Here is a 23998-nt window from a genome sequence, read left to right as displayed (position 1 = left end):
GGGAAAGGTTGGGGGTGGGAGGAGAAGGGGACGACAGAGAATGAGATGGCTGGATGGCATCACCGACTCTGTGGACATGTGTTTGAGTGAACTCCGGGAGTTGGTGATGGACAGGGAGGTCTGGCATGCTGTGATTCATGGGGTCGTGGAGAGTCGGACATGACTGAGCGACTGAACTGAACTGAACTTCAACAAAAGCCTATGAGTGCGACTGGCCTTGTAATCATCCTTTGGATGAGAAAGCCAAGAGGTCTACAGTCCCTCGTACTGTATTTCAAGAAGAGCAGTAACAACGCCAGAGTGTGCTCTGAGAAGTGTGGCCACGTGGTCTACACAGGTCTTCACATGGGGCAAGGGAACGGGGATGTCTGGCCTAGAGAGGAAATGCTTGGGTCCTGGGGGCACACGTGGTGGCTGTGGGTGGTTAAAAGCTGCCAGACTGGGACGGGAGAGACTTTATTTTCTGTTGCGAGCTGTGATAAGGAGTTCCACTGTCTAGTAGGTGGATTGCAGCTCACTGCAGGACTGGGGAAGTGGTTTGGTGTAGAGCTGTCCAGCAGGGCCATGGGTTGCCTCGTGAAGCGAGGAGTTCCCTAATGTGGGAAGAACTCGGGCAGGATGAGACAGCATCACTTACAGAAGGGTTCCATGTGCTGAATGGGTGGTGTGAGAGATGTGAGAGTTTGACATTTTATTTTAGTCTTTGGGACCGTCACCTGCTGCCTACACTGAAGCTGCTTCAGTGATGTCACCCTTGGAGATAATGGAGGGTGACTGAGATGGGTCCACACTCACCTGCACACTGAGATACACGTTTCCATGTCTCGTGCAAAGATTTGTCTCTTGGCCCCAGTAATCCATGTCAGGACCATATGCTAAAACGCAGATGTGACATGTAGGAGACACACAGTGTGTGCAGTCATACCAAGGTCATGTTGTCGTCCAGTCGCTCAGTCGTGTCCAACTCTTTGCGACCCCATGGACTGCAGCACACCAGGCTTTTCTGTCCTTCACTATCTCCCGGAGTTTGTTCAAACTCAGGTCCATTGAGTGGGTGATGCCATCCAGCCATCTCATCCTCTGTCACCTGCTTCTCCTGCTCTCAATCTTTCCCAGCATCAGGGTCTTTTCCTTGGTTTTATTTCCATGTTATTTTAATTCTGCCCACCTCCCCCCACCCCAACCTTCAAATATAGTAATTAATATTATTCTTCACATTTAAAATAAGAAAGGAGCAAGTTCCAATATTTTTATTTATACTCTGTGCTTGAAAAGAAATGGAACTGTACCAGAAGTTTCCACATTCATGGTAATTATTAGGGAACATCAGGAGTAGGCAGGATGTAAGAGAAAATTACAGACCCTCCCAGCAGTACACTAAGAAAAACTCTTTGTTCACAGGGAAATTTGCCAACAAACACAGGGGTTTGCTTATTTTTCACTTTTGGGAAAAAAGACAAATTCATTTCAGCAACTTCAGGTGGAATTTTCCAGTCGTCCTACTAATGCCATGAGGTTTGGGCTGCGTTTTCATTCACCTCTTCCACTCTGACTTTAAAGACGAGAGACTTCCTTCTCTCCTTCTGCCTGGGGATGACCTAAATCCTGGGCTCCCCATCATCTCCTTCCTTTGCTGTGTCCTTCTGCTCCTACTCCGCAGGTGTGGCCAGAGCATCTTCAGTTAGAACTTCTGGTGTCTTGTACCATTTGATTTTCCTCCTGCCATCCTTGATCGTGTTCCACTTCTTTCCACTTTATTAGTTCGGGTGTTATTGCCTAATGAATTTCTTTTGTTAATATTTATTCTATTTATTATGTATTTATTTGGTTATGCTGGGTCTTACTTGTGGTGTGCAAACTCTTGCTTGCAGCCTGTGAGAGCAAGTTCCTTGACCAGAGTTGGAACCCCAGCCCCCTGCATTGGGAACATGGAGTCTCAGCCACTGCACCAGCACGGGGGTCCCAGCCTAATATATTTCTTGTAGAAAATACTTGTTTACCCATGTTTCCAGTATTTGGATGCCATTATTGTATTATTTCACAGTCAAAAATTTTTTCCCTGTAGTTCTTCATTCTTGGTATGGTTTTTGAAGTAATAAAATTTTGTTGCAACCTCCCTCTGCTCTTATCCTGGTCATGAAGAATGCAGTGAACCATCTAATCTTCACTGCTGGGTTTTGGAATCCCAAAGTTAATAAAAACTAGTCAGTTTTCTCAAAATTAGGTAAGTTAATATTTTGATGCTCAAAACTGTATGTCCTACCATTAACTTTCTCTTTATTTCTTCTATCTTTCCTTTCATATAAAAACTGAGAAAAGAAGTTGTCTTATGTGGTTATGACTAGTGGATATCTATTTGTGTCTTATTGCCAACTTTGCTTTTGTTTTAAATTTTATTGAAGTATAGTTGATTTGTAATGTTGTGTTAATTTCTGCTGTACTGGAGAGTGACTCAGTTATACATATATATATATATATTCTTTTCCATTATGGTTTATCACAGAATATTGAATATAGTGCCTTGTGCTATACAGTAGGACCTGGTTGTTTGGTTGTTGTTTAGTCACTCAGTCGTGCCCGACTCTTTGCGACCCCATGGACTGCAGCAGGCCAGGCTTCCCTGTCCTTCACCATCTCCCGGAGTTTGCTCAGACTCATGTCCAGTGTGCCAGTGATGCCATCCAACCACCTCATCCTCTGTTGTCCCCTTCTCCTTCTGCCCTCAGTCTTCTTTCCCAGTATCAGGGTCTTTCCCAGTGAGTCGGCTCTTCACTTAAGGTGGCCAGAGTATTGGAGCTTCAGCTACAGCATCAGTCCTTCCAATGAATATTCAGGGTTGATTTCCTTTAGGAATGACTGGTTTGATCTCCTTGCTGTCCAGGGGCCTCTCCAGAGTCTTCTCCATCACCACAGTTCAAGAGCATCGATTCTCAGCCTTCTTTATGGTCTAACGCTCACATCCGTGCATGACTACTGGAAAAACCGGAGCTTTAACCATATGAACCTTTGTTGGCCATTATCCATCCTATATATAATAGTTTGCATCTGCTAACCCCAAACTCCAAATCCATCCTTACCCCTACCCCTTGTTATTGCCAACTTCGATTGAGAAGCATGTTACTCACAAATCTCTAGATTTTCACAATATGGTTAAAATCTTGTGACAGAAAACATAACAACAAAATCACCATGTATGTCAAAATATGGCTCCAATCCCAAGCAAAGGCTTATTTGTCATAGCCATGTTTGCTGTGTAAAATTTTACCTCCACACAATGATAGAACAGTTTCTTGGTATTCTAGTAGTGGGGTTTATCCCATATTATTATAGTGGGGTTAACCCACTATTTTCCAGATAATGGGACACACAAATACTCTCATCCCTACGATTTCACTGTGAAAATTTTGCATTTCCAGTTCTTCAGAAATAGCTGAAACACGGTCCCCATCCTTCCTGCGTGCACTGTTCACTGTGGTTTGTGTATGGGGTTTGGACATAGTTCCATGTTTAGGCGTCTTAGATTTCAAATCAAATTTCCCTAGTTTTATTAAGGTTTACCAGTATTAAACGTCATTGACTTTCCATCCAGTAAACTGAGACAGAAAGGTGGACAGATGCACTGTAGCAGCACTGATGGGAGTTCCTGAGAAACCTTACTGAAAAAACAGAATTGAGAAAGAGAGAGCGATGGGCAAATTGCTGTAACATGCAGCCTGGCTGTGTGTCATTTCCCCGAACAAATGATTTCTGTGAGACTTTGAATTATAACGCATTGAGCGTGTCAGTCGCTCAGTCATTTCTGACTCTTTGCAACCCCATGAACTTTAGCCCACTAGGCTCCTCTGTCTGTGGAATTCTCCAGGCAAGAATACTGGAGTGCGTTACCATCCGCTTCTCCAGGGAGTCTTCCTGACCCAGGGATCGAACCTGGGTCTCCCACACTGCGGGCAGATTCTGGACCGTCTGAGCCGCCAGGGAAGCCCGTATCGTGTGTTTCATCCAGCTGCGCTGTTGACGGTTTGGGGGCCAGCGGTCTTCCTCCTCTCCGGCAGGGCCCCCTGTACCTCCCAGGTGACCTGCTGCACCTGAGATGCAGGTCCTTAGCATCACGGTGATGGGGTTTCCTGGTTAACTGCCACCTTCCCTTGCTCCTCTGTTGGTTCTGACTGAGCTCTGGGTTTGCAGTGAGAACAGAGAAGACTCCACAGGTCAAGCCTGTGAAGTGACGAAGCCAGTAGCCTTGCAGGAAGAGACCCCTAGTGACTGGCCTTGGGCTTTGCACGTTCCTGTCATTTTCCTGGTCCTCTTTCTCCCGTCTCATCTCCCCCAAGTTCAGGTCTGCCCTTGCAAACTAAAGGCCAGTCTACTCTCTCCCTGCCATCCCCCGGTGTCTGCTCAGTCTGGGCCAGCCTGCTGGCCTCTCGTTCCCCAGCCCCTCCCGTTGCTTCCAAGGCCTGTGTGTGGTTCAGCCTCAGCCTCCTTCAGTGGCTGGGGAGAAGAGGATGTGGTGTCTCCAAGACCGGGGAAGGTGGACTGGGCTGAAAGGTGGGAGGGAGGCGGGCCTGCGCTGGAGCCTGGGCCCCTGTTTCTGCGTGCTCACTGTCAACTTTGTCTGTTCGCTTTCAGTATTTCTCTATTGCTTCCCTGCAATCTCCCTCCTTGGACTCTTCCCGCAGATCAACACTTTCTGCATTTATCTTTTGGAGCAAATTGACATGCTGTTTTTCGGAGGTTCTGGTAAGTCTTTTACATTCTGTTCTTTCTGTAAAAAAGCCTCAAGTTCAGATAAGGGCTAAATAGCCTCAGGCATGGAATGAAACCTGGACAACTTAGGTTCATCCTCACCCTTAAAGGACTTCAGCTTGGGTTGGTTAGATTGATTGTGGGCCTTTCTAGATTCATCTGGCCAAGTTGAAAGTGGCCCACCTGGCTTGACAGAAGCAGAAAACAAGGAAGCATAGAATTCTGTGAGCTATGGATTTGGTTTAAAACTGAAACTGTGAGTCGCTCCGTCATGTCCGACTCCTTGTGACCCCATGGAATATGGCCCACTAGGCCCCTCTGTCCATGGGATTCTCCAGGCAAGAATATTGGAGTGGGTTACCATTTCCTTCTCCAGGGGATCTTCCAGACCCAGGGATCGAAGCTGAGTCTTCTGCATTACAGGCAGATTCTTTACCATCTGAGCCACCAGGGAAGCTTGGAGTTGGTTTAGAGACCCTCTAATTCTTCGTTGGAAAAGCTGTATGTGTTAATGTGTGTGAATGTGAGTGAGTGGAGGTTAGCGTCTGAGCATGTGCATTTGAGCATGTGCCTGAATGAGTGAGTCTGGCAGCCTGTGGGTGTGACATTGTGAGTGTGTGTTGTGTGCCGGCCTGTATAGACAGGTGACCTATGCCCTTTTGTTTGGTGTGTTCCTTACTTTCTGACCAAGGTGGGTAAAGCTTCATCTAATGCTTCCTTGGAGACTTTACCCAGATTTCTCACCTTTAAAGGTTACTCTTCTCTAACTGGAAACTGACACACTGATCTCACGGGGTTGCTGTGAGGATTTCATGAAGTCATGTACATAAAGCATTAGAGCATAGCGGGTGATCTGTTACAGCTGCCTCCTCCTTGTGTACATGCACACACGTACACACACACCTACACACACAGGAGCGCTGGCTTGTTCTGTTTATCCATCTGTGCATTCATTTATCCATCTGTCTATTCGTCCATCTCTGTATGTCTCTGTCTGTGTCCTTCTGTTGTCCATCTCTCATCTGTCTGTCATCTGTCATCTATTAATGTCTGTGTGTCTGTCTATTCGTCTGTCTAGCTATCATTCGTCCGCCCATCTATCTATACATCTGTGTGTTCATCTCTTTATTCATCCATCTATTATCTGTCTTTCGTCTGTCTGTCTCTCATCTATCTGTTCAGCCATCATCTGTCTATCTATTCATCTATCCCTATCTGTGTCTAATTTCCATCTCCATATTTGTCTCTCTCTCTCCTTTCTTCTACTGAAATCACATCCCTGATCTTTCCTGGGCCAGGAGCTTCCAACTATAAGCAACAAGGTCTCCCCACCTCCACAATGACTGGTTCACAGTCTTCTGAAAGCTATCAAAAGTTCTTTCTAACTGTGGTCTTCGTGAGCTTTTAGTTAAAGGTCGGTGTCTTTCTTGTGCTAAGCGTCACCCACTGCTTTTTGGCTGCCCTGTGGATTGATTCTTTGCCCCTTTGGCAGGCATTTTGCATTTGAAAGTTACAAACTTCACTTTCTTACCATACATATTGACTGTGAGACTTGCTGATCCAGAAGGGAACTCTTGTTTGTGTTCCAGCTGTTTCGGGGATGCTGTCAGCCATTTACAGTGTGGCCCGGAGTGCATCCGCCGCGGCTGTGCTACATGTGTTCTGCTTCAGTGCCGTGAAGGTAGGTGCAAGGCCAACGGCCTTCTTCTCACATCCATTGAATTAACTGTATTTTAAGTAAGCAAACATCTCTTCCAATTGCAAGAGGAACGGGATCTGAGCACATTAGGAGTAACAGGGCCTGGAGGATGAGGCCTCAGTGATCTAGAAGATGCATTCAGGTACCTGATTTGCTACTGACCACAAAGCCCACCTGGTCTGAACTCCCCACTCCTGCAGGTGTCTGCCAGGCCCAGTCGGTTACTGACACTGGGAGGGGCTTTGGCTCAACATGGCGGTTGACAGGCCCCGCCTTTCTCATTGATGCTTCCTTCTGAAATACCACTCAGAAGATGGTAAAAGGATACAAGTGCATAAAGCTTTATGGACAGAGAACAGGAATGGATATGATAGCAAAAAATTTTAGAATCCAGCAAACAGATGGACCATAGATTTATTCAGATGGAGAAAGTTAAAACCCAGGCTGGCAGCACAGGAAACCTAGGATGATTAAAAAAAACAACATAAGCATTAACTTTTGGAAAAGAACACGTGGTATCAGAAAAGAAATATATGGTCAGTGCATGGCTTAGCTGTGAATAATATGTTGTCTTTATGACAGTCTGAATAACAGTTGCAACTGTAATAGCAGAATAGGGGAGATGAAGTGTGTGTGTATGTGTGTGTGCCTGCCTGTCTGACTTTGCAGATGTCTTAATCTTGTCTTCCATGTTAGAAAGTCAGAAAATAATATCTGAAGTTGAAAAAAGTCAAGGAATGACAAAACAAGTGTGTTATTTGGAAATATGGAGGAAAATAGGTGAAGAAGAAACAGCTGAAAATCACTGCCTTCAGGCAGCAAGAATTAGAGCAAAGAGATGGATGGTGTGGGCAGAGGACCACTGCTGTTCATCGCTACGCGCAGAACTGCAGAGGGTCCATGAAGTCTGAAACAACACATTCAGGGCCATCTTCAATCAGTAAAAAAGAAATTGATAGTATACTTATTTCTGGACTTTATGGATACTCTCCTTTAATGTGTTTACACCACAAGTATGTCTTTGATAAAATAAAAATTAAATGCAAAACAGTAAATGATATATGTTCCAAAGGGCTTTAAATAGATAGTATGTGGCATTTGTTAATTGACTTTTGAAAAAATTTTAACTTAAAATCATATTAAACTCATCAGTATCAGTGGCAGCAGTATAACTGTTTATTCCTCTTTGTGGAAGAGAGGAATTCAGTAATGTCGTCTTCTGGTGCGTCACAGTTGAATTTCTCTGGGGTAATCAATGGCATAATTCCCTCCTTCACTCCTTCCATCTTTTTCATATGATTATCTTCTTCTACATTAAAAAAAGGGAGAGGAGAAGGCTCCTTTTTCCAATACATAAGGGTAGCATACAGCTTTTGGTTGATCTGTTTGTCATCACCTTTATACTTTTGGTGGATCTGTTTGTCATCACATGTATATTTGTCACATAGAACAATTATATAATTAATCAGTGTTTCTGGGTTCTTTCTTTTGAAATACATTCCTTTATTCTGTCACAAGACCCAGGTATTCCATTCAGGAAAATAAATTACTAAGGTATTTTCTGAAAACCTCTTTCTACTGCTCTTTGGTAAAATAACTGCCTATAAAATTTGGGGGTCACAAGCTTTTCTGCAGGACCCTTTATATTTTGTTCTGTTATGTTCCAGTCTTTGCTTGTTTATACATTTATTTTTCATTACTTTTTTGAAATTCTGGTTCATTGAGGTATAATTTGTATGCTGCAGAACCTATATTTTTAATATACATAATTTGATAAGTTTTGATAAAGAGTTTTCCAGGTGGCACAGTGGTAAGGAATCCGCCTGCCAATGCAGGAGACTCAGGAGATGCAGGTTTGATCCCTGGATCAGGAAGATCCCCTGGAGAAGGAAATGGCAACCAGCTCCACTATTTTTGCCTGGAAAATTCCATGGACAGAGGAGCTTGGCAGGCTACAGTTCATGGAGTCACAGGGAGTTAGACGCGACTGAGCACAAGTTTTGATAGATGTAAGTTTTGATAAATTCCTGCAGGTAAATACAGAGAACCAAAACTTCCTGCAGCAGGAGCCCAGAAGCAGAAGCCTCTGGGAGCCAGTACCAGGAAGAGGAAAACCTGAACTGTGGTCGACAAAGTGCTGCGGGCTCAGTGTAGACCAGTCTGAGAGTTAATAACCCCAAGGGAGCCCAGTCATCAGAAGCCCCACACGCTTGTGAGTTTCACCCCCTTGAGCTCAACAGTGAATAACTGGAGACGAATCCTCCGGCTTCCAGTAGGTGGAGGGGGAAGAGCAACCATTTTGAAACATAGCAGAGTATTCTGTTCTTCTTAGCCAAGCTTGCCTTAAGATTTTACTGTAGCCCAAAGTATTGGGATTTTTCCAGAGCCTAATTGACCTGGAGGAAGGGAAATGCCAAACTCCAGTTTGGCTCCAGCCTTCCATGTGGGGAAAGGGAAATACCCAATTCCGGCCCAGTCCATTCTTTCTATTCTGTTCCACCCAAGGTGGGGATGGGACTCAGAAGCACTTGTGAAGTTTACCATCTAGAGGTGCAGGGTCACCAAAATATGGAACTAATCACTAGACTGTAGAGTTTCCCTGCCCTCACACATTAATACCATATTACTAAAGGTCTGTTTACCATAGTTCCTTTTACCTCTTACGTGTCTGGCTACCAAGAAAAAAAAATTACAAGGCATACTGGAAAGCAAAAACACAGTTTGAAGAGAAATATCAAGCATTGGAACCAGACCTAGATATGACAGGGGTATTGGAGTTAATCAGATTGGGAATTTAAAACAACTATGATTAGCATGCTAAAGGTGCTAATGTATAAAGTGGACTGCAGGCAAGAACAGATGCGTAATGTAAGCAGAGAGATGGAAATTCCAAGAAAGAACAAGAAGAAATGCTGGTAATTAAAAACACTCTCACAGAAATGAAGAATGCCCTTGATGGGCTTATAAGTAGATTAGACATGACTGAGGAAAGAATCTCTGAGCTTAAGGAAATGTCAATAGAAACTTTCAAAATGGAAAAGCAGAGAGAAAAAAAGACTGAAAAAACCCCAGAATATCCAAGAATTTTGGGACAACTACAAGAGGTATAGCTTATGTGTGATGGATATACTAGAGAAGAAAGAATGGACTGTAACTAAGAATGTCCCCAAATTAGTATCAGACACTAAACCACATATCTAGGAGGCTCAAAGAGCACCAAGCATGTTAAATGCCAAAAAACTACACTGATGCATAATACATTTATGTTGCTGAAAATCAAAGATAATGAAAACATATTGAAAGATACCAGTGGATAAGAACACCTTGCCTGCAGAGGAAGAAAGATAAGAATTACACCTGACTTCTCCTCAGGAACTATTATGGACTGAACTGTGTCTCCCCCAAATTCTACTTCTAAAACCTTAGCCCCCTATGTGATGATATTTGGAGATGGGGTCTTGGGAAGTAGGTTTAGATAAGATCATGAGTGTTGGGTCCTCATCATGGGATTAGTGCCCTTATATGAAAAGTGGATGGATAAAGGAAAAGAATTTTAAAAAATCTCTTGCATCTTGGTTTTTTGTTTATTCCTAGCATTTCAGTTTGACTCCTATATATAGTTTCTGTCTATTTTTTGAAATTACCCATCCATTTATGAATGTTGTCCATTAACTCCTTAATTTTTTAACACAAATTGCAGTTGTTTTGAAGTTAAGAGTCTGTAAGATTCCTGGCTCTTTCTTGTCAGAGTGTGGGCTATACTCTTGTGGATTTTTACATCTGATGTGGAAGTATCATTCATCAGTATTTAGTTTTGAGGAGAACAAGAATAAGACCGACTTATCTTCCAAGGTTAGAATAAAGCGATGGACTATGACTAGACTTGGATCTCTTTCTCTTTCTGGAATGCCATGAACACCTATCATTCTGAAGACTCTTACAGATAGGTTAAGTTTCTCCCTCTTATTTCTTGATTAATGATGTTATTGCTTGTGTTTACACGATCTCTTTTACGTTTTTAATATCCTTTTGTTTTTGTTTGTCTTTCATGCCTCTCATTCTTTTTTCATGGTCTTTCTGTCTCTTTAAGTGGTCCTTTGTGTTCTGGTGTGGCTCTTAGAGTTTCTCATTCCAATAACAACAAAAGAGAGAAGTTGTGATATACCAGCCGCTTTCCATTTGGTAACAACCTGCCAAAACTAAAGAGTAAGTCACAGTTACCCCAGACTCACAGGTCCCATCACGCCCGCACCTGACCACATGCTGCGTTTGTGTCACCTGTCTTCTCAGTTGGACATTTGTTTTGTGCTCTATAGGAAGTGAGCTGGCTTCTGTCAGAAACATTTAAGGCTCCTTGACCAAATGTATCTAGAGGTCTTAGGTTTAAAATACAAGAAGAGAAGAAAGCAAAATAAAGAATGTTACAGCAATATAACCAGCTCAGATGTCTCTTTCCCCTAGAAAAATATGTTATTGATGGAGTTTTAGGTAGTTCTGTCAGGAAGCTTCATCCCAAGGAGTAGATATGAATAGGATGCTTGCGGCAGTAGTTGTCTTTACTTCATTATCTTTGCTCGAGTATCCCAACCCATGAACTGACCAAATAAAACCCACTGCCTCCAGTACAGTAGAGGTGTCCAGGTGCTTGCCAGTCCACAGACATACGAGTCCAAGCACTGTGTTGTCTGCTAACCACATGGCCTGCTTCCACTCCAGCCCTCCCTGATTTAGTTGATATTAGCAAGGATTTACTGAGGTCTTTTCCTGCTTACTTTCTCAGTTCACTATCCTGTCTCTCTCAAATAGAGAGTGGGAATTTGGATCATGTGTTAGATGTCAAAATTTTCTTTCAGACTAGTCTCATCTGTAAGATAAGATCTGGCATGAATTCTTTAAAACTTATGACTTATGCACAGGTACTTTCTCTAGTTCCCAGTATAGATAGAAACTTTTTGAATATTTATTGGATATTTAGTGGAGAGGAAAAGCTAGTTTCCTATGTTCCTTTTTAAAAAAAAAAGTTTATTGGAGTATCATTGGTTTATAATGTGTTAGTTTCGGTGTGCAGCAAAGTGAATCAGTTATACATAAACATATATCCACTCTTTTTAAGATTCTTTTCCCATATATGTCATTTCAAGTACTGAGTAGAGCTCCCTCTGCTATGTAGTAAGTCCTGGTTGATTATTTTATGTTCAATAGTGTTCCCTGTGCTCCTAATGCCATATTTACTAGCACTCCACACTTCATCCTTCTTTTCAACTACGAGCCACAAGTAGTATCTGATGGAAATATTCTTTTCCTTGGTTGATGGAAATGGGAACATGCAAGCTCTTTGGAACTGAGGCAGAAGCTGAAAAGATCATATTCACTGGTATTCAAAATTTATTTGTTTAGACATGACTTTGCCAGGTACTGTAGAGACATGAAAGGAGAAAAAGTCAAATCTTTCTCCTGAGGAATTTAACCTTCATCAAAGATGAGGACATGCTGTAGATGATCAGAAAAGAGAAAACTTGTCAGAGGAGGTGGCTGTTCAGTGCAGCCTTCGAATCTTTCACCACTGGACCGAGAACCTTGCCATGGACTAAGTCAAGCATGTGAAATGGTTTCATCAGAGTTAGGAATGAATGACTATAGCAGGTGAGGGTATTAACCCACTGATGGTGAAGGGCAGGCATGACTGGATATCTCAGCAGGATGCATCATAGTTATGGACAACCTTTTAGGCAAGGCTAAAAATGTATATTTTTTTAGTATGATGAGTATGATGAGCATCTCACTGGTTACCTGGTTACCTGAAACCAGGTACCAGGTATCTTACTGGTTACCTGAAAGGAACTTATAGCAAAAGGGGTCATCAGCTCTAAGCTGTTGAGTGCCGTAGATAAGCTGATGGCCTCAGCTGTGATGGAAACAAGACATTGAAAAGTTCAATGAATTGACTTCCCAAGTCACAGCATGAGTGGTCAGACCAAAAACCTCACTTGCGGATTCTCTGTCAGTGTCTCACTGTTAAATCTTACCTGCTTACTCTAAACCTTTGACTTATGATGAACCTTTGTCTCATGCTTCATGTTTTTGATCAGGTAAGCCTCATTTAAGAGTGAAAAATAATTCATTGATAATAGTATCATGGTTGATTCTATGGAAGATAGAATATTCTTCCAAACTCAGGATGCTTCCCACAAAGGAGGAACTCATTGGATTTCTTAGGTTAATTTCTAAAGGAGAAGATGTATGCTCTGAAAAACCCATTTTATTTGACAAGTGTTTTTTATTTATTTTTGGCCCTTCCACTCAGCTTGGAGAGATCTTAGTTCCCCAACTGGGGTTTGAACCCGAGGCCCTGCAATGAACATGCCAAGTTTTAACCACTGGACCTCCAAGCAGTTTCCTTGACAAGTGTTGAAGGCTCATTATTACCAGTTCAAATATTATCAAAATTAATGTAAATTCCTGGGATTATGAAATAACTTTTTCTTGCAAAGTTCTTAAAGGGTTTTGGAAACTATTGAAGAATCTAGAATTCAAAAAGATAGAACTCTTTTGGGACTTTTACCTAGCTGTGGGACATATGCTGCCATTCCCTCACCTCCCCAAGTCCAGTTCCTTCCTCATATCAGTAATTGCTAATTGATGACAGCATTTTTGCTCACTGATGTCAGTAGGGCTCTGAGATGCACAGACCATATTACAGGCAGTACCAAGTGATCAGAGCCAGTCCAAGAGATAAAATCTATTTACCGTCCTGGGCTGAGACTTATTTCTGTTTTCCTTTCTGTTTATGGCATGCCATCAGCTTAAGTCACTGTTGGATCAGAGTAAATAGATTCCACTTTGAAAGCGCACTGCCAACTCTGTTATGGGACTGAACACTTCAAAGACTCTGGGGTTTGCTTATATGTTGAAACAGGCTTTTTACCAGGTGAAACTGGGGTACTTTGAAAGATTTATTTAGTCTCAGAGAGGGATTGACTTTCTTGCTCAGCATAGAACAAGCATGCCTTGTGATAAACAGCATGATCTATTGTTAGAGAATCTTAATGTTCTATCTCAGTTTTGAAACACCTTTTAGTTTAAAATAGAGCAATTTGCATTTCTCCCTCCTTATTTGTGAGTCCTGAGTATTCTAAAGGTCTCAGAAAGACTCCCCACTTAAAAAAATAGCACCTATTAAATGCCGTGAATTGAATGAATGCGTTGAATAAATTGGCAAGGGGATCCTTAGGAAAAAAGAAAAAGCTCACCCATATTCACCCTAACATACCCAGAGCTATGATTCCACTTCTTATTTAATGATGCTTTTGTTTATGACTTTTATGCTTACACTTTGCACTACTGGAATTGATTTTTTTCCTCTTTTATCTCTGCTATGCAGTGATGGATTGAAGGGCCCTTGTGAGCAATTTCAGCATGTCAGCTGCCTTGCCAAGGATGTGTTTCTCTATATGGGTCTTGATATGTATTTATATCCATGATCTTTATTATTCTCACTTGATTGAAGCAGATTGAGGGACTGGGGTTTAATATTGCTCTCTGGAATATTAATTAGAGGAAGAAATTTTATTCCTCTTTTAATTTCATATTCTTTTTGACTCATCCAACATTGTAGCAAGTAACATCTAAATGGACTCCCTCATTGACTTAACTATTTGACAGTGATATACAGAATCAACCAGAATATTTGCTCCCTGGAGAAATGGCTCAGTAGTTAATTAGCTGGGCTTTCAATATGTCTGGAAAAACCATGATTTCTATTTTTTATTACTCCTTACAAAGAGATTCTATTTTATTGATGGCAGGGGCATCCAGAGGTGGAGGTACATTATTATAATGTAGTGTTTCCCAAGCATCATTAACAACTGCTGTGGGAGAGTTTGCTCACATTCTTCCAGGTACTACAGGGTTGCAGCTAAAACAATGGCTTTCCCCCTGCATTCAGATCTTTAATATAAATATAAAGCAAACTGATAGAATAGTTTTAGTTCTGAAATAGACCTTACACATCCCCTACCCCAGCCCCTTCACTTTATTATTTAAAGTGAGGAAATGGATGTCCAGAGAGTGATGAAGAGACTTTACATTACAGTTCCCAAATCTTGTGCCTTTTCAAAATCTCACCTACATACCCTTCTCCCTAGCACATTTGAAGTATAAATATATTTTTCTAGTCAAAAGAACCATTCACAGGCATATAAGATACCTTGCAGATCCATGGTACTTTAATTTTCAGAATAATTTCCCAAGTGTTTTCTCATTTGCCCTTTTTATTTTTTTGTAACTCCATGTAATACATAAGGAAGGTAATAGCATTTCTATATTCCAGTGGTGAATGTGAACACAGAGTGCTGAAGTTTTTGCCTAGGGGCACATGGCTAATTCACATTGTTTTTTTTTTTTTTTTCCAATTGTAAAATGGATTAGTAATAACTATTTCATATGAATGCTGTCAGAAGTGAATGAAATTAAATTGATAATGTATCTAAAGTGCCTTTGTTGGCAAAGTAATGTCTCTGCTTTTTAATACACTATCTAGGTTGGTCATAACTTTCCTTCCAAGGAGTAAGCGTCTTTTAATTTCATGGCTGCAGTCAGCATCTGCAGTGATTTTGGAGCCCCAAAAAATAAAGTCTGACACTGTTTCCACTGTTTCCCCATCTATTTCCCATGAAGTGATGGGACCAGATGCCATGATCTTTGTTGTCTGAATGTTGAGCTTCAAGCCAACCTTTTCACTCTCCTCTTTCACTTTCATCAAGAGGATTTTTAGTTCCTCTTCATGACTCTTGAGAGTCCCTTGGACTGCAAGGAGATCCAACCAGTCCATTCTAAAGGAGATCAATCCTGGGTGTTCATTGGAAGGACTGATGCTAAAGCTGAAACTGCAATACTTTGGCCACCTCATGCGACGAGTTGACCCACTGGAAAAGACTCTGATGTTGGGAGGGAGTGGGGACGGGAGGAGAAGGGGACGACAGAGAATGAGATGGCTGGGTGGCATCACCGACTTGATGGACATGAGTTTGAGTGAACTCCGGGAGTTGGTGATGGATAGGGAGGCCTGGCGTGCTGTGATTCATGGGGTTACAAAGAGTCGGACACGACTGAGCGACTGAACTGAACTGAACTAAACTGATAAAGTACCTAGCTTAGGGGTTTTCATTAAATGGTGTGGTGGGCAGGATTCTGAGATTACCCCAATACTCCTGCCCCCTGGTGTGCCCACACTGTATAATTTCTGCCCTCTGATTGTGGGTGATCCAGGAGTATGATGAGGTGTCACTCTGTGATTAGTTACGTCATCTGGCAGAGGTGGAGGGATTTTGAGATGTAACCAAAGTCCCTAATCAGTTAACTTGAAGTCAGTCAGAAGAGAGATTATCTGGATGGGTCTGACCTAATCAGACAAGCCCTTTAAGAGAAGATATAGAGGTAGGAGACAGAAGAAAGAGCAGAGACCCTTCCCGTGGCCATGAAGAAATAAACAGTGTTGCAAATGGCCCATGGCGAGGACTGCATATTGTCAGGATGACCTGTCAGATCTTGAGCAGATCCCAGCAAAAGCCAGCAAGAAAATTCAGTCCTACAGCTGCAAGGAAACTGAATTCTGTCAGCCAGAAGTGAGCTTGGAAGACCTGAGTCTCAGTAAAACTGCTGTCTTGGGTGACACTGCAGTCTCATGGATTTCTGCCTGATGGGACCTGAGCAGAGGAACCAGTCACACCATGCCCTGATGCCTCAGGCAGTACCCCACAAGATCATACACTGTGTTGTTTAAGCCACTGTTTGTGGGGATTTGTTGCACTGCAGTAGAAAACCAACACAAGGAAAGTATTAATAGCATAATTAGTTGATGGTGATGATGTCGATGAACATAATGGTGATGCTGTTAATAGTAATACGTCTGAAAACAAATTCCAAGTTGTAATTTACTTTTATTACTCTAGACTTCAGATTATATTTTATGGGTAGATCCATGTCACTTCTAGCTGTGGTGGAGTGGGAATTACAAGTCTTTTAGCTGTCTGGACAGCTAGTAAGGTTGGGAAGAAGGGCAGATGAATATTAGATGGGCAGCAAGTACTTTCTGTCACATTCGTTTCCTAGAAAGTTGAACGTGTATTATTGATCTCTTAGTTTTTCCTGGTGATTCAGTGGTAAAGAATCTGCCAGCAATGCAGGAGACACGGATTCGATCCCTGAGTCATAGGGAAGATTCCTTGGAGAAGGGAGAGGCAGCCCACTCCAGTATTGCCTGAAAAATGCTATGGACAGAGGAGCTGGGTAGGCTACAGTCCATGGGGTTGCAAGAGAGTTGGACATGACTTCACGACTAAACAGCAACAACACATTGGTCTCCAAACCCAGTCACCATTGGTTGGATCCTTAAGTTAATATTGGATGCCTTTGACAGTGGCAGTGGACACAGATATGGAGGGAAAAAAACAGGAGGAAGAATGATAGCTCAGTTGTTCAAAATGGAATTGTAATTGCTGAGTAGAGTAAGATCTGGAGTCAGATTTAGATAGGATGTACAGAGTTTAAAAGGGTCAAATCCAGAAAGTGTAGTGAAATCAGCAATGGTAGGATTTGGTGGCTGTCCAGTTTGTAGAGTGGTGGATGGGGAGAGGGGAAGGTGGGTGGGAAAGAATTCCAGGCTGTGCTGTGAGCAGTGGTGGTCCCAGTAGAGATGGAAAACTATGCTAGTCCTGGCCATGCCAGTGGGAATCTGTCTTTCTCTCTTCCAGAATTCTGTGGGCAGTCTTGTCCTTTTGGTGTTCATTTTGATTCTTATCTATTCTGAATATAATTAGTTCTGTGGGAAATACAGATACTCCCACAATAACTAGCACAGTAGAAGCCTCTGTTTCCTCATGTTTAAAATGTGATCCCTGCCTTTAAAGGTGGGCTACAGTCTGAACATGATAGGGTATGTCAAGTGGATAGTCAAGCTCTTGCTTGATACATCGGTTCTATTTTCGTTGATGCTGTTCCTAAGTACTTTTCTTCACCCCTAGTTTGACCATGAGCTCCTAAAGGTCATGACTACGGTTTATGTATGTTTCTTTTTGTATTCTATAAAAACGCCACTGTTGCCTAAAAGATACTCTGTAAACTTGTGGATTGAATAAGCGCAGATGATAGAGAAGAGGGCTGTGAGAAGGAAGGTAAATGGCAGTATTTTCCAGAAAGTTTGTATGTATGTGTGTTTGTGTGCTTATTTATCTATATTTATCTATGTTGGATGGTTTTGTTTGTTTGTTTAGTCACTAAGTCATGTCTGATCCCTTGGAGCTTCATGGACTATATAGCCTTCCAGGCTCCTCCATCCATGGGATTTTCCAGGCAAGAATACTGGAGTGGGTTACCATTTCCTTCCCCAGGGGATTGTTCCAATCCAGGGATCAAATCCACATCTCCCACATCTCCTGCATTGGCAGGTGGATTCTTTACCACTGAGCCACCAGTCAGTATTTTCCAGAAAGTCCGTGTGTGTGTGTGTGCTTATTTATCTACATTTATCTATGTTGGGTAGTACCTGTCAGTCTTTCTTGCTAGCGAATGAGCTCATTTTCCCCCCAGTACCTATTCTTAAAGGTCAAATTGGCTTTTTTTGACCACACTATGTGGCTTGTGGGATCTTATCTTCCCAAGTGATTGAAACCGGGCCCCCTGCAGTGGAAATGCTGATTTCTAACCATTAGACTAGCAGGAAAGTCCCATTAAAATAGTCTTGAATTATAAACATATGCTGTTTTTTCACAGAAATGAAAAAAGGTATGAAATAAGGAAAACCTTCTTTAAGGAGACAGTGAAGTCTTACTCACAGTATTTGTTAATGTGATCATTTATCTACTTACTGAACACATATTGACCGGCTGTTATGAATTAAGCTCATTGTTAGGCCCTGGGGCTGCCCCCTGGGTGTTCCGGGACCATGGGGGATGTCAACAGGGGCTGCTGTGGGATGAGCACTGGGTGCTGGGGGGCTTTGGAGGTGCCTAGTGCACACTCGGAAGTGCCCGCCAGTCGCATGATGACCCATGGCCGTGAGATATAAACAGAATCTGATATTTCTGGAACTTCAGGGGCACAGAGTTTCTTTTACTTCAATATAAGATTCATGTCAAAATAGTCTTAGAAATAGGACTTATATCAAAGTGATATGATCTAGGTCTTATTTTAGGATATATGAAAACCTGGATTCAGAAATGCCCTGATGTTTAATGGGCTAAGAAAAATCTATTGCTTTTCCCTTAAAACGAGTGTGTGAATCTGATATGAAGGGCATAGCAAAGTGAAATTTGGTCCATTTGCTTCTCTTTATGACCAAACTCTGTTTGCCCTGTGAATTCCATCATAGAGATGTCTCAGATTTTGCAGAAAAAAAATGCTGAAACTAGGATTCTCTTTAGAAAGGTACTTTCATACAAAGCTGAATTTCCTTATGCGTTTTCATCAAAAGAATTCCCAAATGCATATGAAATCTACCACAGAATTGTAGGACTATTAGACAGTTTTATTTCTACCTCATAAAAATATTTCAAAACCTGTGGGAGTTTTATGAAGCCAGCACTCATCAATCCATATCATTCCCAATTCAGGGGCCCATGAGACTCCTCTCAAAGCAAATTAGGGACATTGATTTTTGAAGCAAACTGTCACATAATATACACTTCATATCAGTGCGTAATCGGTTTAAAATCTTATCTCTGTCCCTCAAAATATATATATTTGTGTGTGTGTGTGTGTATATGTGTGTGTGTGTGTATTTGTGTGTCAGTGTATATTTGTGTATATATGTGTGTGAGCAAAATAAATTTTATATAGTTATATAAAATTCAAGACATGCATGTACATTTACAATATGAAAATTTATTTTAAATATTGGGTGTTTTACTGTATTTCAAGAAATCCACCAAAAATGTCAGTCGGCATCTCCTCTCTTCCTTTCCACACCTGTCTTTGCAGAAATAAGACTATTTGAACAACGAACTGAACCTCTCAGATAGAATACCCAGTGCATTTCATCATTTTCTTTCACAATCCTTCTTCAGGTCTGTGGTTCTGATCTTCCTCAAGTGTCGCTGTTTTCTCCTCTATCCCAAAATTAAAATGTCCTGGGACTTCCCTAGTGATCCAGTGGTTAAGACTTCCTGCTTCTACTGCAGGAGACAGGGGTTCAGTCCCTAGTTTGGGAAACTAAGATCCCACATGCTGCATGATGTGGCCAAATAAATAATTTATTTATTAAAATACAGTTTAAAAATTAAAAAATATAAACATCCTCAAATGCTTTTTTCTTTTTTACTCTATTTCTGAACTTGACAGGCTCAACTCCTGCTAGAAGTTTGGCTCCTTAGCTGCTCCTGAGTCTGTGGAAAGCACCATCCATCCCACAGTTAGTCTTTTACAGGGTTCCCACCTGTGCAGGGAAGACCTGCCCAAAAAGCCTAGACAGGAGGCAAGCTGAGGCCCTGGAGGGAGTTGTAGGTGTGGTGACTCGGGATTGAATAGCCTGGAGGGAGATTGTCAGATTAAGGAGAAAGGAATGGAAGAAATGGACAGAGCCATTTTATCTTTCTGTGTTCCCCCCACCCCAAATCTCAATTTTGTAAGATGATCCTGAATAGCTCCTTCTTGTTCTCAGTTTATTTAGTTGTGTGTGTGTTGAATTGCAAAGCTGTTAAAACAGTATATTCCTGTGCAGTGAAAACGTAAGAAGAAACATTTTCAGCAGGTTTCTACTTCCTTCTTTCCCAGGCAAGCTTGTCTCTTAACTCTCCATGGAAAATATCTGTGTTTTAAAATAATTGGGAAAAGGAAATGCTAATGTTCCCCTAATTGTACTTTATTGAGTCATCAATGTCAGAAAGTTTTTCCTTCAATTACATCCAGATTCCCTTGCTGATGTCAAAGATTATTTCCTTTAGTTTTATCTTCAGAGTCAGTGGCACCCAGCTGTCTCTCTTCCCAGTACAGAAAGTTTGGGGTTGATAAACCATAAAGGTTATTTCCCTTCAGTGTATTTTCTGCATGCTTAACTCTTTCTGTGAACTTCATATATATCTGAGAGTGGTACCTTTTAAAATCTTTCTTATTTTTAATTTCTTTTATTTTAAACTTCTTATTTTATATTAGAGTATAACAACTTTTGTGATAGTTTCATTTGGACAGCAAAGGAGCTCAGCCATACATATACATGTATCCATTCTCCCCTAGACTCCCCTCCCATCCTCACTGCCACTTAACACTGAGCAGTTTCCTGTGCTATACAGTAGGTCCTTGTTGGTTATCCATGTCAAACATAGCAGTGTGTACATGTCAATCCCAAACTCTCAATCTATCCCTTCCCCCCATCATTCCCCCCTGGTAACCATAAGTTCATTCTCTAAGTCTGTGAGTTAGAGTGGTACCTTTCGAATTAACCTAGCAGTACACATGCTGTAGCATACCCAGGCCATGCTTAAATGCAGGTTCATACAGCCTTGAAGAATTATACTCTTGCATGTCTTGGAATATGCTCTTCCCAAGTTCATTCCTTTGCAACCAAACTCTTTAGTCAGGCCTCTAGAAATCTGCCTCTTAGCCCCTCTCAAATAACTTCTTCCTTTGGGCTATCACCCTACCATGTGTTACAACAAACCCTAAAACAGGCCATTATCTAAAAAGATGTCCAGCACTATTGAACTGCAGAGACACAATAATGAAACAACCTCGAAAGCTGGGAACTTCTACCAATTATAGTGATACCCAGCCTTTTGAAGTGGGAAGTCGTGAGCTGTCCACACACTTTGCATAGGTGGCTGTAGAAGTGTTTAGGGTGGTGTAAGATACAGTGCAATGAAGTAGGGGCTTGGTCCCGATCTTGCCACTTAGAGTGAGTCTCTTCCATTCTATTTTATTATTTGATTTATAATTTGAAGGGATGATATTCTCAGTTAAGAAGATCTCTTCCAAATTGAAAATAAACTTTCCTGAAGATGGCATGGTTTTGCAAATGTTGGCATTCTAAACATGAAAAAATGACTTGTGTATATCCAAATAGTCTTTCTAGCCATGATTTCCTGAGAAATTTGCCTCCTATTTTATATATTATATGACTGCATCTGTTGAAAAAATGAACAAGACGAAGAATTTGGAGCTTGAGGGTGTTGCCAGTAGAAAGCCTAGGGAGATCCAGGTGGTCTGCCTTTTTGCTGTCTGCCCAAGCTCAGGGGAGCCCAGGTTCTTTCTGGGAAGAGTTGTGTGAGGATCTGAGGTTGGGGTAGATAATATGCACAGCCACACCTGGAATTTGAACCCCTTGCCAATCTTCATCTCACCCTGCTTCTTGGAAGAATAAGTGTGCCACTCTAGTGCCATCTCATTTTTACATTGTTAAAGGAAATATTGTCCCTTCTGTCCTGTCCCTGTGGCCACAGAGCTATTCATTCATCTAACAAATGATCCTATCTCTTATGTCTCCTGCATTGGCAGATGGGTTCTTTGCCCACCAGGTTCCTCTGTCCATGGAATTCTCCATGCAAGCATACTGGAGTGGGTTGCCATTCCCTTCTCCAGGGGATCTCCCTGACCCAGGGATCAAACCCAGGTCTCCTGCATTACGGGCAGATTCTTTACCATCTGCACCACCAGGGAAAGAGTCTTTACCACTCAGTTCAGTTCAGTTCAGTCGTTCAGTCGTGACCGACTCTTTGCGACCCCATGAATCACAGCACGCCAGGCCTCCCTGTCCATCACCAACTCCCAGAGTTCACTCAAACTCATGTCCATCGAGTCAGTGATGCCATCCAGCCATCTCATTCTCTGTCGTCCCCTTCTCCTCCCACCCCCAATCCTTCCCAGCATCAGAGTCTTTTCCAGTGAGTCAACTCGTCACATGAGGTGGCCAAAGTATTGGAGTTTCAGCTTTAGCATCAGTCCTTCCAATGAACACCCAGGATCAACCTCCTTTATAATGGACTGGTTCATTGGTCCTTGCAGCCCAAGGGACTCTGAAGAGTCTTCTCCAGCACCACAGTTCAAAAGCATCAATTCTTCGGCGATCAGCTTTCTTCACAGTCCAACTCTCACATCCATACATGACCACTGGAAAACTAGCGCCACCTAAAAAGCTTAAAAGCTTGCCCAGTATCTTTGTACTAATTACTAATAATCAGCAGAATTGGAAGGGAACCAGCAGTCCTGCACCAGAGCCCATGGTTTTAACTGCTGCTCTGCACTGGGAAAAACCAACCTTCTGTGTCTTTGTAGATACCTAAATAAAATGATCTGGGTGGTTCCCTTCTTAAGTCTGCATCACAGAATAAGGAAGTAATGGTTGCTCAAATCCAGGGCATTGGTACCATTCATACATATTTATTAAGGGTCTTTCAGGGCCTGGGCCCTACACAGAGTGTTCAGAATACACTGGGTGAAACATGAGTCTCTGCTGTCAACGGGCTCGACACAGTGGAGTGATCACAGATTAATCAAATGATCTCTATACAGACCTGTAGTGACAAGCTGAAATAAATGCTAAGAAGTAGAAGAAATGGGGACAATGTCCCTCCCCTCTAACTCCACTGTTTCCCATTAGATATTTTTACCTCCTGTTCTCTTGCCTACCAACTGCTAGTTTAGTAGGTAAAGAGGGAGGGTCCCTCAGTACTAGGAGCTGTCCTTGCACGTTTGCACTGCAGAGATTTAATTAAGTAGAGAGTAAATGAGAAAAGAATTAGATAAGGGTATTGGGTGAATAAAAGTAGGTAAACTTAATTATTTAAGTATATTTAGTTTCACTTTATTGTCTGTGAAGACCATCCATCATGAGTGCCCTTTCTTTTCCAATTAATAAAAAACTAACATCAGCATACTACTTTGCATCATGGAAGGTCATTTCAAATATCGTTAAGGCATTGCAGCAGTATTTCAGGAAAGGTGTCATTGTCACTTTTTTACAGAAGCAGAAGCTGAACCACTAAGTCCCTTCCACAGAATCATTCATACCAGGAAGTGATGAGCCTGGAATCCACTTCCATTGACATATATTCTCCTGACTTATTTCTCCTTGTTCCTTTCAGGGACCATTATTTTCATGGTCAAGGTTACTAAATCCTTCTTATAGTGATTTTTTCCTTTTTGCATTCTTCATGGGCTGCATTTGAAAGGAAGCCCTCTACCTTCACGAAATTGTGAATTAAACACGCAAAGAGGCAAGCACAGAATAATCAGAGGTAGGAAATGGCGTTTAGCAGGTTTCTCTCTTTTGGAAAACTTTTTGTCCATGTTTTTGTAACAACCAAGTATGAGGTGAAAGAGGAGAAGGTGCGGGTGGGTGTCCAGAGCAGGGAGAGGAAGAGTATAGGTAAGGATGGCAGGGGCCAGCTCCACGCACCCCCCAGTCTCCCCAGAGCCCAGCTTGGTCCTCCCAGAAGCCACTACAGGGGAAGGGTGGTATTCTCCGCATTACTTCTGTGTGAGGCTCCACTTAAATGCCACTCTCTGGACTCACTGGAGCCTCTGCTTCTTGCCCAGTGAGCACCCAGCACCAGACACTTTCCTGTCCAT

The 23998-nt window shown here is 42.0% G+C and overlaps 1 protein-coding gene across 2 annotated transcripts in view; it reads left to right on the top strand.

Annotated features, from left to right (window-relative positions):
- Positions 1-23998, top strand: part of PCNX2 (pecanex 2) — a 309056-nt gene that overhangs the window by 102654 nt on the left and 182404 nt on the right. For both annotated transcript variants that reach the window (XM_055424272.2, XM_088842460.1), the window contains 2 exons: positions 4627-4737; positions 6333-6424. In XM_055424272.2, coding sequence (XP_055280247.2) covers positions 4627-4737; positions 6333-6424 — 203 coding nt within the window. The remainder of the gene's footprint in view (positions 1-4626; positions 4738-6332; positions 6425-23998) is intronic.

The sequence above is a fragment of the Moschus berezovskii genome, chromosome 12 (assembly GCF_049115385.1).
Source record: "Moschus berezovskii isolate FMDL1 chromosome 12, NW_MosBer_1.0, whole genome shotgun sequence".
In the NCBI taxonomy this organism is placed as follows: domain Eukaryota; kingdom Metazoa; phylum Chordata; class Mammalia; order Artiodactyla; family Moschidae; genus Moschus; species Moschus berezovskii.
Note: the sequence above shows the minus strand (reverse complement) of the source record. Positions and strands in the feature narration are given on the sequence as shown.